Source organism: Pundamilia nyererei, unplaced genomic scaffold (assembly GCF_000239375.1).
Source record: "Pundamilia nyererei isolate P.nyererei 1_Seehausen unplaced genomic scaffold, PunNye1.0 scaffold00017, whole genome shotgun sequence".
In the NCBI taxonomy this organism is placed as follows: domain Eukaryota; kingdom Metazoa; phylum Chordata; class Actinopteri; order Cichliformes; family Cichlidae; genus Pundamilia; species Pundamilia nyererei.
The window spans coordinates 1,549,213-1,563,908 of NW_005187418.1; the positions used below are offsets into that span (position 1 = coordinate 1,549,213).

A 14,696-nucleotide genomic window follows, 5' to 3' on the forward strand; every position below is an offset into this window, starting at 1 on the left:
GGGAAAAACTGTGGCACAGGCGAAGGTCATCAAATGACAAACAGGAAGTAAAACTACAGTAAAGGCACAGCAGACACACACTATCAAATTAAAACATGAAGTAAGAGAAAATAAACTCACCAATCATTTTCAATCAGAGAAAATGAATTAAAATGTTCAAAAGGACAAAATCTACTTCAGAAGCATGTGACTCAGTCATTCCAGCATTTTCATGTGTTAATATATTTTGATGTGGTGGAACATGAAAATGATGAATTTCAGGAACATAAAGCGTCCGATTTAAAAACAAAAGAAAAAAGAATTTGATTATTTAATTTCAACACTTCTAATAAAGGACAACAAAAGTCTAAAATTACACTCCAAAAATACATGAGATGACTACGGTTTAAAAGAAAATACTTAAAATATAAGAAATCCAATTATATTTAATCTTATTTTACTTCATGCTTGAATTAGTACCTTCAGTCGCTGAAAACAATGATGAAGCTTTAAATGACTTTGTTTTTCCCTGCAATGTTGTTTCTTTCATGGAAACACTAAAGCTAGAAGTACAACTATAGTGTTAAAAAAAAAAGAGTCTAATAAATTTAATAGTAATGTAACACTACATCTGTTATTTTACTGCACTTTAATGGTAAAACAGGTCATCTGTAACCATTTTGGTGTTTAGCAACCATCTGCTGACTTTCTGTTTGTGCTGCAGGACTTTCCTCAGGCAGTTTGCGCTGATGGGGGAGACGCAGGAGAGGGAGAGGGTGCTGTCACACTTTTCCAGGCGTTACTTGGACTGCAACCCAAAAGTGATACCATCAGAAGGTGAATGCTGGTATAAATTAATTTATGTATATATGTGTCTATGGGTTGTTGTTTGTTTTTGTTTTTTGCTTCCTATAGATTTAAATAGTCACAGCATAAATAAATGAGAAGAAATCAGTAGATCAATAGCATAATGGGTCCTTTTAAGGTAATTTAGCAGGTGTAATAACCAAGTAAGATCATTTCATTTCTCACAGCAGCTGGTAAATTAATATGCATTTATTCAGTTAATGATTACTACATAAACAGGACTAACTGTAGTACCTGTGGTGTTTGTTTTGTGTAATGACTGCAGTGGCAGGCTAGTAAAACTTAACAGCATATATGAAAGCAGTATTGTTCGCCTTAAAACCACATTAGAAGGATGCACTTGTATTTATGCAAGTTCCCAGTAAAACTAGTTTCATAATCGCAGATGAGTCATTTTGCAGAGAAAGCTAACGCAGTGTTTCCACGTTTTAGATGCAGTTCACACTCTCACCTGTGCCCTGATGCTGCTTAACACTGATCTGCATGGTCAGGTAGGTATAATGCTCGAGTGTGTTTCAGTGAAGCTGGAAGTGTGCAGCAAGTGTGTAGGTGCTCACATGATAAACAAAGAAAGAGAGCTGTTTAAGAGCTGCGTTCTCCTCAGAGGCCCTTTGGATTAGCTGTGCGGAGTTTTTTTTTTTTAGTATAAGACTCGGTTTGATCACCATCTCATCTGGGTCTGCAGGTCTGCCTGCTGAGCTCCTTTCTCCATCATTAATCTGCTGCTTTTATAATCAGAGCCTTCCTTTGGAAATCTGGGCCATTGGTGGCTCTTCTGTGTGATAGTGCAGCTCAGTGGATGAATGATTAATTAAAGTGGCTGCGAGGTGACAGGATCAGGGAGCGGCTCTTCCATGGAAGAGCACATCAGGAAAGTCTCTACATATTTTAACAAATTTAACTGTTAACTCTTTTGCGACTCTACCTGTTAATATTGGCAGTTCTTTTCTATAAATACCCTCTAATAGTGATTATAATTGGATTTGGTTTTGATTGGCAGGTCGGGTGCACAAGTTTTAATTTATTTTGGATTTTTCCAAATCAACATAGAGTCAGAAGTACACACTCACTTAAATCTTTGAATAAATGATGATGACGGTTCTATAAATGTCTTTTAACCTGACAAGCCCGAGGCCTGTTAACTTCTCATTAGTGATCATGATTGACTACAACTGGTAGTTTCTTCTTACTGGAATAAAAAGGATTTGTTTGAGAGCACTCACTGGATCGACCAACACTCAAAAGAATGGGAAAGTCCAGAGAACTAATAAGGAGAACCACAGAGTTGGGAAGGTCTCTGGGAGATGTTCCCAAACGTCTGCAGATTCCAAGAGCATCAATTCACATTATTGTTTCTAAGTACAGGTTATTAGGACACGTCACCACTTTGCTGAGTTCAGTAACCACCAAGGCTTAATCACTGTCCACAGTAAAGCCAGTTTTACATCCCCATGGACTGTGAAGTGATGTAAAACTTCAACACCTTCAAGTGACTGGAATTTGCATCTTCCCACATGGACAAGCCAGATGCCTTCTGGAGAAAAGCTTTATCATCAGACAAGACAAAGATTGTGGACCTTGAACGTAGTGAAAACCTGTGGATTATGATTAAAAGCTAGTTTTGTGTGACACCCTGACCAACCAACCAAATTCAACAAACTCTACCATGTCTGCCAAGAAGAGTGGACACATATCCAGCCAGTATTATGCCTGAGGCTCATTGGTGGCTACCACGAGCATGTGGACAAAAAATTAGGGGACATCTAACTAAATATTAGTGGGGATGTATGTATATATTTGAGCCTGTATGGGTTAGAGAAATTACAAAATAAGTTTATACTTGTGCATCTTGTTTTTTTTAAACTCATTAAACATGTATAATGTACAACCATTTCACCCTGAGCGAAAGAAACAAAAGAAATTATTTAAACCCCAGAATGAGCGGATGTAAGACTCTGGCCACGACTATAAATACGGTCTATTCACTGAACTGTCAGAGAGACTTTGCCTGAAAAGTATCTAAAAAGTAACCATTTAAATGAGAAGCTATCTCATCAAACACTAACTCAACAGTGTTAATAATTTTGACACCTGACCAGTGATTTAATGCTTTTTGCATTGACAGCTTCTCTCTACATCTCCATAACTTTTCATAGTCAGAGGGACACTTACAATAAAAATTGACATTTAATCAAAGTAGAAGGTACTTTGTGTGAAATAAAGAGGTAAGAATGTGGGCAGCACGGTGGCACGGTGGTCCTGAGTTCAATTACACCATCAGGCCGGGGTCTCCCCGTGTTTGCGTGGATTCTCTCCGGGTACTCCGGCTTCCTCCCACCGTCCAAAGACATGCAACTTGTGGGGATAGGTTAATTGGATAATCCAAATTCCCACTAGGTGTGAATGTGCGAGTGAATGTGAGTGCGAATGGTTGTCTGTCCCTGTGTGTTGGCCCTGCGACAGACTGGCGACCTGTCCAGGGTGTACCCCGCCTCTCGCCCCATGACAGCTGGGATAGGCTCCAGCGCCCCCCGCGACCCTGGAAAGGATAAGCGGAAGCGAATGGATGGATGGAATGTGTGTTAGCATGAAATAATAAATATTAAATGTCTATTGTTTTTTCCAGAACATTGGCAAGAGGATGTCATGCACACAATTCATTGGCAACCTGGAAGGACTGAACGATGGCCAGGATTTTCCCAAAGAACTGCTCAAAGTAAGCCAGTCTGAAATAGCACAAACGCACATGCTGTCATACGCAAACACACATCCCACATGAAAGTGAGCGGGCTGCCTCTGCCAGCGCTGTATTGTCCCTCAAATACTGCGCGACTGAGCCTGGCTGTCTGGCTCGCGCTTGTTGCCAGCTGGCATTCACCTCATCTCCAGGGGCATCCAATCAGAAGGCAACCCCAGGCCCGCCACTTCCCGGTATGCTCCGGCTTGGAACCTTGGGGCTTGACAACTAATTGTTTCGTGGTCTGGAGACGAAGAGAGTGACACACAGCCGACCTCGAGGCATCTGTGTGTGTGTGACTACAGCAGCATTAGATTAGCCTGTTAGCTTAACCAAGTTGAGCTCGGCCTGTCAGACAGAGGCCTGCAGGCCACATGACAGGGGGAAATAATCCAATCAGAGCTGGTTGCTTGTCCAATGGTGCTCATAATGATGATGCTGTTGATATAGTTTTGTCTGCAGAGCGGTCCATCAGCATGCCACGGGGCCCCTTAGTGCGAGTCAACAAGTTGCATTGCAGTATTAATAATGCATGAGGGAGCAAGTCCTTCTGCTGAACTGGCGGGAACCCTGAAATGAAAAGCCGAGCCTGTTATTAAGGGCAGATAGTATCCACGCTGAGGGCTTGTGACTGCAACAAAACCAGTCATGCATTATCTCTTTTATTTATGCTTGTGGAAATCCAGGAACTGTCTTTTTAATCATGCATTCCACTTTCCACAGCTTCTTTTATTCTCTTTCTCTCTCAATGAGACTTTTTTTTTACCCTGAAGCCTCTGCCTCCCATCTTCTGACTCTCTAAATGTTCTGCCTGCCCGCTCACTGCCCTGCTCCTTATCTCAGCTCCGTTTAGCTCCCGTGCAGTTTAATCTCTGCCTCTAGACTGAGTCTCACTGCCACCTTTATCTCCTCGCTTTCACCTCCATCCTGTTCTGCTCTGTTTTCTTGCCTCCCCTCTCCTGACCGGTCATCTCTGCATTTGTTCTCTTCTGGTTTATGTCATTGTTACCTATAATTTTACCATTTCAAATTCCAACTCAACAACTATCATTCTCTGTAACCATAAAAAGATGCAGGTTAGGGTTAAGAGATATTTCACCGTGCTTCTTCTTTGCAAAGTGTATTGCAAACTAATTCAGTAGTTTGCCTTGATCAGACCAAGCATTTATATCTGCTGAAGTTAATGAAATCTAGAACTAAAATTCAAAGCTGCTCTTTTAGCTTATATTTCTTTTTGCACCAAACCCCATTCCCTCAAGAGACTTTACTTTTTACATTATACATGCTTCCCTTAAATAGTATCATTAGAAGGCAAAGCATACATTTCCACTGCTATGCAGCTGACACCCAACTTTATCTGAGAGTGAAGCCAGATGATATAAATCAACTAGTAATAACTTTATAAAGACTTAAAACCTGGATGACGTCTAATTTCCTGCTTCTAAATTGAGATATAACTGAGGTTATTGTACTCGGCCTTAAAAACTTAGAAATATGGAGTCTAAACAAATATTTATCTGGATGGCATTACTTTGGCCTAAGGTAAGACTGTGGGGAATCTTGGAGTTATTCTATGTCCCTAAATCCACATATTAAACAAACATGTAGGACTGCTTTCTTGCACTTGCACAATATCTCTAAAGGTCCTGTCTCAGTGTGATGTGCATTTATTACTTCCAGGCTGGACTACTGTAATTGATTATTATCAGGATGTCCTAAAAACTCCCTGAAAAGCCTTCAGTTAAAATACTGCAGAAAAGTCCTGACAGGGACTAGAAAGAGAGAGCAGATTTCTCCTATACTAGCTTCCATTGGCTCCCTGTTAAATCCAGAAGTGAATTTATAATCCTGCTCCTCACATACAAGGACTTGAAAAATCAGGCCCCATTTTATCTTAATGATCTATAGCACCATATGACTCCATTAGAGCACTTCCCTCTCAGACCGCAGGCTTACTTGTGGTATTTAACAGTAGAATGGGAGGCAGAGCCTTCAGCTTTCAGGCCCCTCTTCTGTGGCTCCCAGTTTGGATTCAGCACAGACACTATCTCTACTTTTAGGATTAGGCTTCAAACTTTCCTTTTTGATAAAGCTTATAGTTAGGGCTGGATCAGGTGTCCCCGAATCCTCCCTTAGTTATGCTGCAAGAGGCCTAGCCTGCTGGCGACTTCCCATGATGATGATAAAATATATGTATAAAATGTATAAAAAGCTCAACAGGAGGAAGTGTAATCGCTTTCTGTCCTCAAAAATAATCAATAATATTCAGCCAATCAGCTTCCTCCACAGTAATTTGAATCTAGCAGCTTTACATAATTCACACTTCAAACTAATCCTTCTTTTTCTTACACTGGGACATTTTTGCTCCTTTTCCTCGTCCCACTGACCAAACGTTCCTCTGGTTGGCCACTGCTCTTAAATTGTTTATTTGAACATCAGGTGGGTGAGCCGTAGATGACCATTATGGGGGTTACCCCTCTCAATGACATCATACAAATCCAAGATTAGAAAAGCCAGTCTGAAACAGAGTTATTAGAGCCTTCTGAAGTCTGTGCTTTTGGCTCACAGGGACTACTGGTGCATAGGCTGACCTCATGAATTAAAAACGTAGCCATGTTTAATAAGAACATTCACAACAACAGTACACTGTGTATCACGTAAAATAAAAAACACCATTGGAGGTCTTAATTTTGGTGCCACCATTTTTTTTTAGTCAGTGCATCTCTTACTAAATAAACACTGTAACTCGTTCAGGTTTTGCTCACAAACAGTTACTGTATCTGTTCCCGGTAGCCTCTCATTCCTTTCTTGTTTTTTCCTGTCCTCCCTTTCTCTCTGTTATCGCACCATCATTTCCTGGTACAAAATGACCTCTCCCTGTCCCTCTCCCTCCCCACCACCATCTCTGTGTTCCTCATTTCCTCCGTTTATTTTCTTATTTTCCCATTTCCCCATTTGTGCCTGGTGCTCGTGTTTGTATTTGCTGTAAATACATTAGAACACAGCTGGAGATACCCCTCATTCAGTTTAATTTTCAGCATGCACACGTGCTGTATTCCATTTGGTGTTCTAGGGTCAGAGCTTGTTTCTATTTTTCCAGTTTTTTTATTTTCCTGGCATCTTTTTCTCCTTTTGAGCCCACCTTTCCTTGCTGTATCTTCAGGTTTAACTGGTTTTTCCATAAAATTGTTTGTTAGTTTTGTTTCTTAGCATTTTATAGCAAAAAACTCTGTTACTGTGTGTTGCACCGGGTCAATTTATGGATGCACCTTTCTAACCAGGCTTGCTAACTTTTGCTGATAACTTATCACTCCACCCTCTCATCTGAAGGTTAAAGTGGGATTTGGCAGGTGGGGAAGCCAGTAGATGGGATGTAGCAGTGCAGTGCGGAGGAAAAATTACTTAGAAATAAGTCACAATCATTTGTATAGTAAGCTGCAGTATATATAGTATTCTGTGTGTATAGGTTGTGACCAGAGATTTGCTGCTATTTGTGGATTTAGCCAATAGAATTCAGGAATATTTAAGCAGATTTTGTGCAAGCTACTGTGGCTAAATTTCAACCTCAAGTCAATATAAAGCTGGTATCAAAAGTAGAACTTGGTAAATCATTGTAATCCATGCTGCCTTAATTTTAATCTCATGTCTAATTTTACTCTCACTTCTTTTCTGTAGGGCTAGCTGCATGCTGACGTACCCCAACCACAAGTTTATAGGCATCTGCACCATGAAAACTCACAGGGATAAGAAGGAAAAAGCTGTAAGCAAAAATGTACAGGGGCCAGACCTTTAACCATTTCTTGTCAAAAAATGGTCAGCTGTAGAAAACTAACACGGCTAAAGATGCAGAGTGCCAAAAAACGTAGGTGATAAATTACAAATTGCATAAATATGTTTAAAACCTTTAGATGTTACTGAGTTCTGAAATTCAGCAAGAATGAATCCTAAAGTCATTAATATACTTTGTGCATATTATATGCAAATCTCATCCTGATTCCACAGTACTTTGTGCAGTGAATGTGGAAGTACCTAGCTGCTAGCTACCACAGCTGTTGGATCTTAAACTACAACTTAAATCAACCTTTGCACAGATATTTTGTCATTTGTCACATTGTGTCTCTTTATCATCATTTAAACAGCTTTCCAATAAGAAATACTGTCACCTCACAGAGATCAATATTCTTTTTTAGCACAAAGAGCTGAATTTTGTACCTTTAATTACTTTTAGGCAGTGGCATACACATTTTAGATATGTTGGGAAATATAAGCAAAAAGAGAGCCTTCATAAAGAGCAGTACAGTGTGACTCTTTAAAATGGTGCCATATGTCGCAGCTTTACTCCGAGGGGCAGAAACACTGACGTGGCACTGAGCCACTTTAGCCCTGTGGCTGAAACAGAAATCAGCTGCCTGGTGGACTGGAAAATAATGAGTGAGGCTTTGCATCCCCCTGACACCTCTTTCCACCTCTCTCCCTCAGGTAGACTACACTCCCTCTTTCATCGTCAATTAACTCATTTCTTCCTCTATTTTCTTTCTTTGTCTTGTTTTGTGGCTCTGCCTTCCCCAGTAACTGTCGCAGATTCTCCCTCTCTCTCTCAATTACTCCTCTCGACCCTCCCTCGCTTTCTCTCGTTTGATTAAACCCTATGATATGTTTCCTCATTACCACCACAATAGAGGAGCAGAATAGAGCAATCTCCTGAAGTGAGTGTGCGAAGCCTCAGCTCCACTGCCCGCCCTTACACTTTCCAGCACACCAATAACTCCCCGAAAGCCTTTTTATGTCAAGATATTTTATTTTTATTGCATTTCAACAGTAATAATGACACAGAAAGAGGCGAGATAAAGAAGGAGATTACGTGAAACAAAGGCATTAACCAGGTATAAAATCAGGGGGTGGTGTTCCCAAACTGCAGTGACTATCAGTGGCACGAGTAAAGCTCCCAGACAAATGTAATGCAAGGTTTTAATGAACATATAAATATCTATTCCTGCATTAAATAAGCTGCTTACTTTGGTTGATTTCAGTGCTTTTACAGCATTTCAAAGTATAATGGAAACATGAGCCAATCCTTTTGAATGTTAAAAGGCTTCAGGCAAATATCACATCGTTAGGTTGGGTTTTTTTTTAGCATTTACTGTATTTTTTTATTATTATTATTGTTTTGATTGGTTGAGGCCTTAAGCAGAGCAGCAGTAATTCATGTATTGGTTTGCAGGCCGTATGTCTGTGCAATCTGATAGAGTAAAAGAGTAAAAGGCTGAGTTAAATGTTTGGTCGATACGATCTCTGGTAATATGTTGATGCGCACACGTTATTAGATCCAACATGTGACACGGTGGATGAATGCATTCAGCTTCAGCACACGCTGGTGCTCATTTGTCTCAATCATTGTGGTCTTGTTCTGGGATTCGTAATGAGCCCATAAACTATCTAAATGTAGTCCAGAGGATATTTCCTCGCCGAGTTGCCCACGCTGTGCTATCAGTCAGCGGGCATGTGACAGCTTGACAGGGTGCTCGCAGCTCGAGCACAGAGGCCGGTCAATTTATAAATTTTTTATCACATGTAGTTGCAGGAAAAACTTGGACATTCTGTATAATATTATTATATTATATGTAACATATCATATATATTTCATATACATTAAATATATCATATATATTTATTCTTTTGCATAAATAATAAAACATAAAAATAAAACATATTATACTTTTCCCTAAATTAACTGATATCGTTCTCTGTGGGGGGGAAATGACAAACTGCAGGATTAACAGTAAATTTAAAGTGAAAGTAGAATGAGGTGTTTCTGATCAGTGAGATAACCATCCGGTGTTATTTGAGGATGGGAATAATGGTGGGAGTCAAGTCGATTGGTGAGGAAAAAGAGAGTTTAGAGTTCACCAGGCAACAGTTAGACTGACTGTACAATTGAAGGGAATTCCACGGAAAGGCTCGACCAACAAAGGTTTTCACAAGAGCAAGGTCAGAGTCCGCGAAGGTCACAAAGGAGCTCGGAGCAGCTTCCAAAGAAAGGCTTCAATGTAAATGGAAGTCAATTTATTGTTGAACAAACTGATTGGCCAGCTTCAGGCTTCATTCGGGTCAATGATGGTTTTTCCGCCAATCAATTCACCGTGAAGCAAACTGGCTGACACCTATAATAAGTGCTTTCCCCTTAAAATACCAATAAACATCATAAAGTTGGCTGTTCATAGCTCCATTTAAATTTACTAATAAATTGTGCTACATATTTAAAGATGAACCTAGCAGGCCAGTAAAAGTCTGATGTACTTGTTTGCGAGTCCAGTGGGGAGTCCACCATCAGCAGCAGCTATGGAGCGCATGGCAGGGCTGCAACGAGAAACCACTGCTCTCCAAAACAACACAGCAGCCAGTGTGTAATTAGGTAAACGTTCATATATAGACTCTTTTTAACAGATACCAAAACAGAACTTTTTAGGATAAATGAGCAGCATTTTGTTTAATAGCCTGTCTCCTCTGTGAACATGGTAATTAAAGGGATGGTTTCTGATTTTTTTAATCATTGATTGATGAATTCATTCTGAATTATGCACACATATTTTAAAGGAAATATCAGAAATGTTTTTGTTAAAACCGAAATAAAATCTGAAAAGAACAGTTGTCAAATCAAAAAGATGCTTTACCAACGAACGGTCAGAAAGAAGAACGAAGGTGATGTTTGGGAACGGTCAAATCAATCGGACTTCAGTTGAGCTAAAATGTTGCAAAATGACTTGCAGTAAACATTTTTGAGGAAACACACCAGCAGGCCGGAGTTTCTTGTGTTTTGAGCAGTGAAATAGGCTAAAATAGGAGAGCAAAACATTTTCCCTGTGAAGGGATCCTCCTGGAAAACACCTGTTTCTTTCTGTTAAAGCCAACAGGGTTGATGCTAAGCTAACCAGCTATTGCCTGTAGTCTCATTAATGACCAGCAGCAAATAACAAATCATTGCTTTACCTAAAAATTGAACTATATATTTTGGCTTCTTCGTATTGGTATAATTTGTTCACATTTACACCTAATTAATTTACTCGTTTTGATCAGGGGAGACAAGATTAAACACGAGTATATGAGATTATATCACAACTCATGCTGAGGCAAGGCTAAGGTGGTTTGGATGTGTGCAGAGAGCTATAGTGGATGTATTGGACAAAGGAGGAAAACAGTGAAGGAGGACTGATGTGACGGAGGAGGATGCTAGGAATAGGGTGAGATGGAGACAGATGATCCGCTGCAGAGTCGCCTTAAGGGAACAGCTGAAAGAAGAAGAAGACTCATCTCTGTTGAATCTTTTGCCTTTGTTGTTGTTTTTGCAGTTCTGCAGTATTTGGACTACTTGTGCTCGTGACTGATAAGTGGTTTGTATTTGGCCCATTAACACAAAAAGAAATGATTAAGACTTGTGCTCTGAGTGCCACAGTGAGAACTCCATGTTCCCTCTATACTAGCCTGCATGGAAGCATAGCGGCTCTGTAGCTACTGTAGCTCCCTGCAGATTTTGAAGCTCTGGCTACTGGCCCAAGCTTGTGCTTCAGAGGAAGCTTTCTTCCTTTATTGTGAGGCTCAGAGATACATAGGTTTGCACTCCCTCTAAGTCTCTCTCTCTTCTCAACACTGCTCAGGGCGCAAAGCTTGAAGTGGGAGCTAATGATGCACTGAAGTAGGTTACCAGCCCGCAGATACAGTGGCTTACAAATTCTGCTGAAATGAAAATGTTGTAGAGCTCAATCATGCAGCGAGCCACGCTCTTCAAACAGTAATTAGGTACACTGATGTTATCGATTGCATGGAAGCATCGATTGCGGGGAGGAAAGATGGATGGTTTATTTGTTTTTGTAAAGGAGGGAGAAGAAATCTTTCTCACGTGTCCCCGCTGTCGGTCTGGCTCATGGATAAATGTGTCTGAAATCTGCACAGGAGCGCCGTAGTGCCGGCGCTCGGCGGCTGAGCCAGCCTGGCGAAGACAAACAAGTCCTTTCTGAGGACAGATGCTGCTGTTTGCATGTGCGACTACACGTCTGGACAGGGTGCACGGGGAGAAAACAGCAGTTTTGAAATTGCAACACATGTGATTTTGTAAAAGCTGTCAAGAATTTCAAACCTGTGTAACATTGGAGCAGGTTGTCCTCTTCTATTTTTAACTACACACCCTTCAAGGATGAGCAACCCCTGACGCTTACCCTCTTATTTTCCACATACTCCCTGCATGTTTATTAGATTTCAGTCGGACTCAGAGGATTCATTATGGCAGCAGGATACAGTTAGAATCTGACATCTCCAACCTCATCACTTCCTGCAAATATGGCACACATAGCTGATGGAGAAGGATGAGTAAATATCTACTCTGAGTGATGGACAGTATGAAAAATAGATGCAGCTTTCAGGTCTGAAAGTATCTCAAACCTGCATTATTTCTAATGACCAGCAGGGGGCGACTGCTCAGGCTGCAAAAGGATTCGCAGGTTTATAAAAGTCTATCATTATAGATGGATTTCATGGGCTAAATTGCCCGTTTCTGATTATACTGAATAAAACATTAAGTTTATTTTGTAAATTTTGATCACAATTAGTGTCAGAAACCCAATTAGCTGGAGAGTTATCCAAGCGGTAAGCATGAAACCGTAGCTCATCATCTGCGGTTTCAGGGAAAAGCCTGAAGCTTCCACACAGGACTACACAAACCAGCTGATGGCGTCACGGTGGCTACATCCATCTTTTATATGGTCTATGGATGACATGTCAGAGAGAGAGACCGACAAAAGTTGGAGGGTGTGTTCGGCACACTTTGGTCTTTGCTCTGTGTGTAATACGAGGAAAAGCTCGAGTTATCTGCCTGAATCAGCTCACAGGCTTTGTTCCATTCATGTTGCATTACTCTAAAAGAACAACTACATTGTTTATAGATAGATAAATAGGCTAAATCATTATATATGAATACAGAAGTTATTTTCTCTAGGCTGGAAGTGACGAGTCCCTGGAGTGTCTTTGTCTCCCTTGTGTGCAGAGCTATGCATGTGCAGCCTCCCTCTTCTGTCTGTGCAAAAACATTTAGTGTTTAGTCCTCCAGAGTGGGGCAATTTTAGATATAGGGTTATATGCATAAGGGTTCATGTTGCAGTTATTCATGTTTAATTTGTGTAGGCTGTAAAGGTGTCTGCATTTTTCTTTTTCTTTTTTTTAAGCAAATCGCAAAGTAAGTTGAAATCTCTGTCAAAGGTGGTTTCCAGTCCAGTCCATTGCTCTGGCACTGACGCTGGTCCCAGAGCGCTCTTCATTCAGTTTCTATCATCTTATGTCTTTGCTTTCTTTTTATCTCCTGGCAACAGGACACTGTTTGCTGTTTTAACTACCTGGATAAAGTTACTTATAGTAAACAGGAGGGAAAAAAAGCTTTTGGTGAATTTGCTTCTCTTTGTTGCATCATCGAGTCTTTATTTTCAGAGGAATTTATACTCAGAGGCAGAAAGAATTGTCCAGTTGTGGAAACAACAGTTAGCTCATAATAAAGGTTAAAGTAAAACTTTAAATGATACATTTTCTGATAATCTGTGCTGCTGTCGTCAGACTAAAACTCCCTAAATCTGCTGCTGTTTATTTTGACTCATGCACCATCCTGCTGTCTCAAACACACAGTGGTAAGAAACACCATGGTGCACGCATTTGTCTTTTTTTTTTTTGTATTATTTTGCAATTTATATAGTACATATTACTTTTTAAAGACTTTTATCATATCTCTGTATCAACATCACGCTGTCTCTCTTATTAAAAATGCAGCCTACTGCTGTTTTAAGGAAGGTTTCCAAGTGATGCACACTGTAAGTGACAGGCCACATGGTTTCACTGTGATTAAAATGAATGCAGCCGTGCTGTGCTTCAGCTCTGATGCAGCACATCTGGTGGAGTTGCATGTTGAGAATTTAACCAAGCCAGTGTCACTGACACACTGATGTTGTTCGCTTTCTTATTTAGCATTTCGATGTGTCAGATGCAAAGAATTTCAGGTTTTTCTCAGTTGGTGACAGATTGGGTCCAAAGTTGTGGCAGAAATCAGCAGCTGACTTTGAGACATACTGACTGGTTTTGGACTTTGTTTGCAAGAACAAACACATAAAATATTGTCGGTCGTCTCTTTTTAATGTGAACTAATCTTATTTTAATGGCTCCATCTCTGCAGCCCTGCTCCAAGAAAAGCCTGTGGGAAGCCTTAGAAATTTGCTTGCAGTCAGTAGTTTGAGACCCTTGTGTTCGGTGCTTAGCGCTGCACTATTTTTACTTTTCATTGCTAATAGATCAGCTGCAAGGAAAATAATGCAGCTGTCTTTTTCTAGTCTGTAAACAGACATATGTAGGTGCTGCGCCCGAGCAGGACGAGTAGAAACAAAAGCAGTCTGCACATTTATTCTTATTGAATACAGATAAACTGAAGGAGATTAACCAACAGCATCAATGTGAAGAGAAAAAGGAAGGAATACAGTTTAGCAAGTGTGCGTGCGAGCAGGCAGCCAAGATGGCAAGAATTGCAGTTACTAACATACCTGCTGTACATATAGCAAGATTGCAAACAGTTGACCTTAGCTTATGTTATTGACAAGATACAGTGGCTTGCAAAAGTATTCAGCCCCCTTGAACTTTTCCACATTTTGTCACATTACAGCTACAAACATGAATCTATTTTATTGGAATTCCACGTGAAAGACCAACACAAAGTGGTGCACACGTGAGAAGTGGAACGAAAATCATACATGATTCCAAACATTTTTTACAAATAAATAACTGCAAAGTGGGGTGAACGTAATTATTCAGCCCCCTGAGTCAATACTTTGTAGAACCACCTTTTGCTGCAATTCCAGCTGCTGGTCTCTGCAAAGATCTACAGCTCAGGTGGGGGAATCTGTCCATAGGACAACTATGTTGGCCTTTATGGAAGAGTGGCAAGAAGAAAGCCATTGTTAACAGAAAACCATAAGAAGTCCCGTTTGCAGTTTGCCACAAGCCATGTGGGGGACACAGCAAACATGTGGAAGAAGGTGCTCTGGTCAGATGAGACCAAAATGGAACTTTTTGGCTAAAATGCAAAACGCTA

General features: G+C 40.5%; 1 protein-coding gene across 4 annotated transcripts in view; it reads left to right on the forward strand.

The window, feature by feature from the left end:
• Nucleotides 1–14,696, forward strand: part of LOC102194592 (PH and SEC7 domain-containing protein 1-like) — a 96,586-nt gene that overhangs the window by 46,054 nt on the left and 35,836 nt on the right. For all 4 annotated transcript variants that reach the window (XM_005725756.2, XM_013909010.1, XM_013909009.1 and 1 more), the window contains 3 exons: nt 704–816; nt 1,279–1,337; nt 3,473–3,562. In XM_005725756.2, the coding sequence (XP_005725813.2) occupies nt 704–816; nt 1,279–1,337; nt 3,473–3,562 (262 nt within the window). The remainder of the gene's footprint in view (nt 1–703; nt 817–1,278; nt 1,338–3,472; nt 3,563–14,696) is intronic.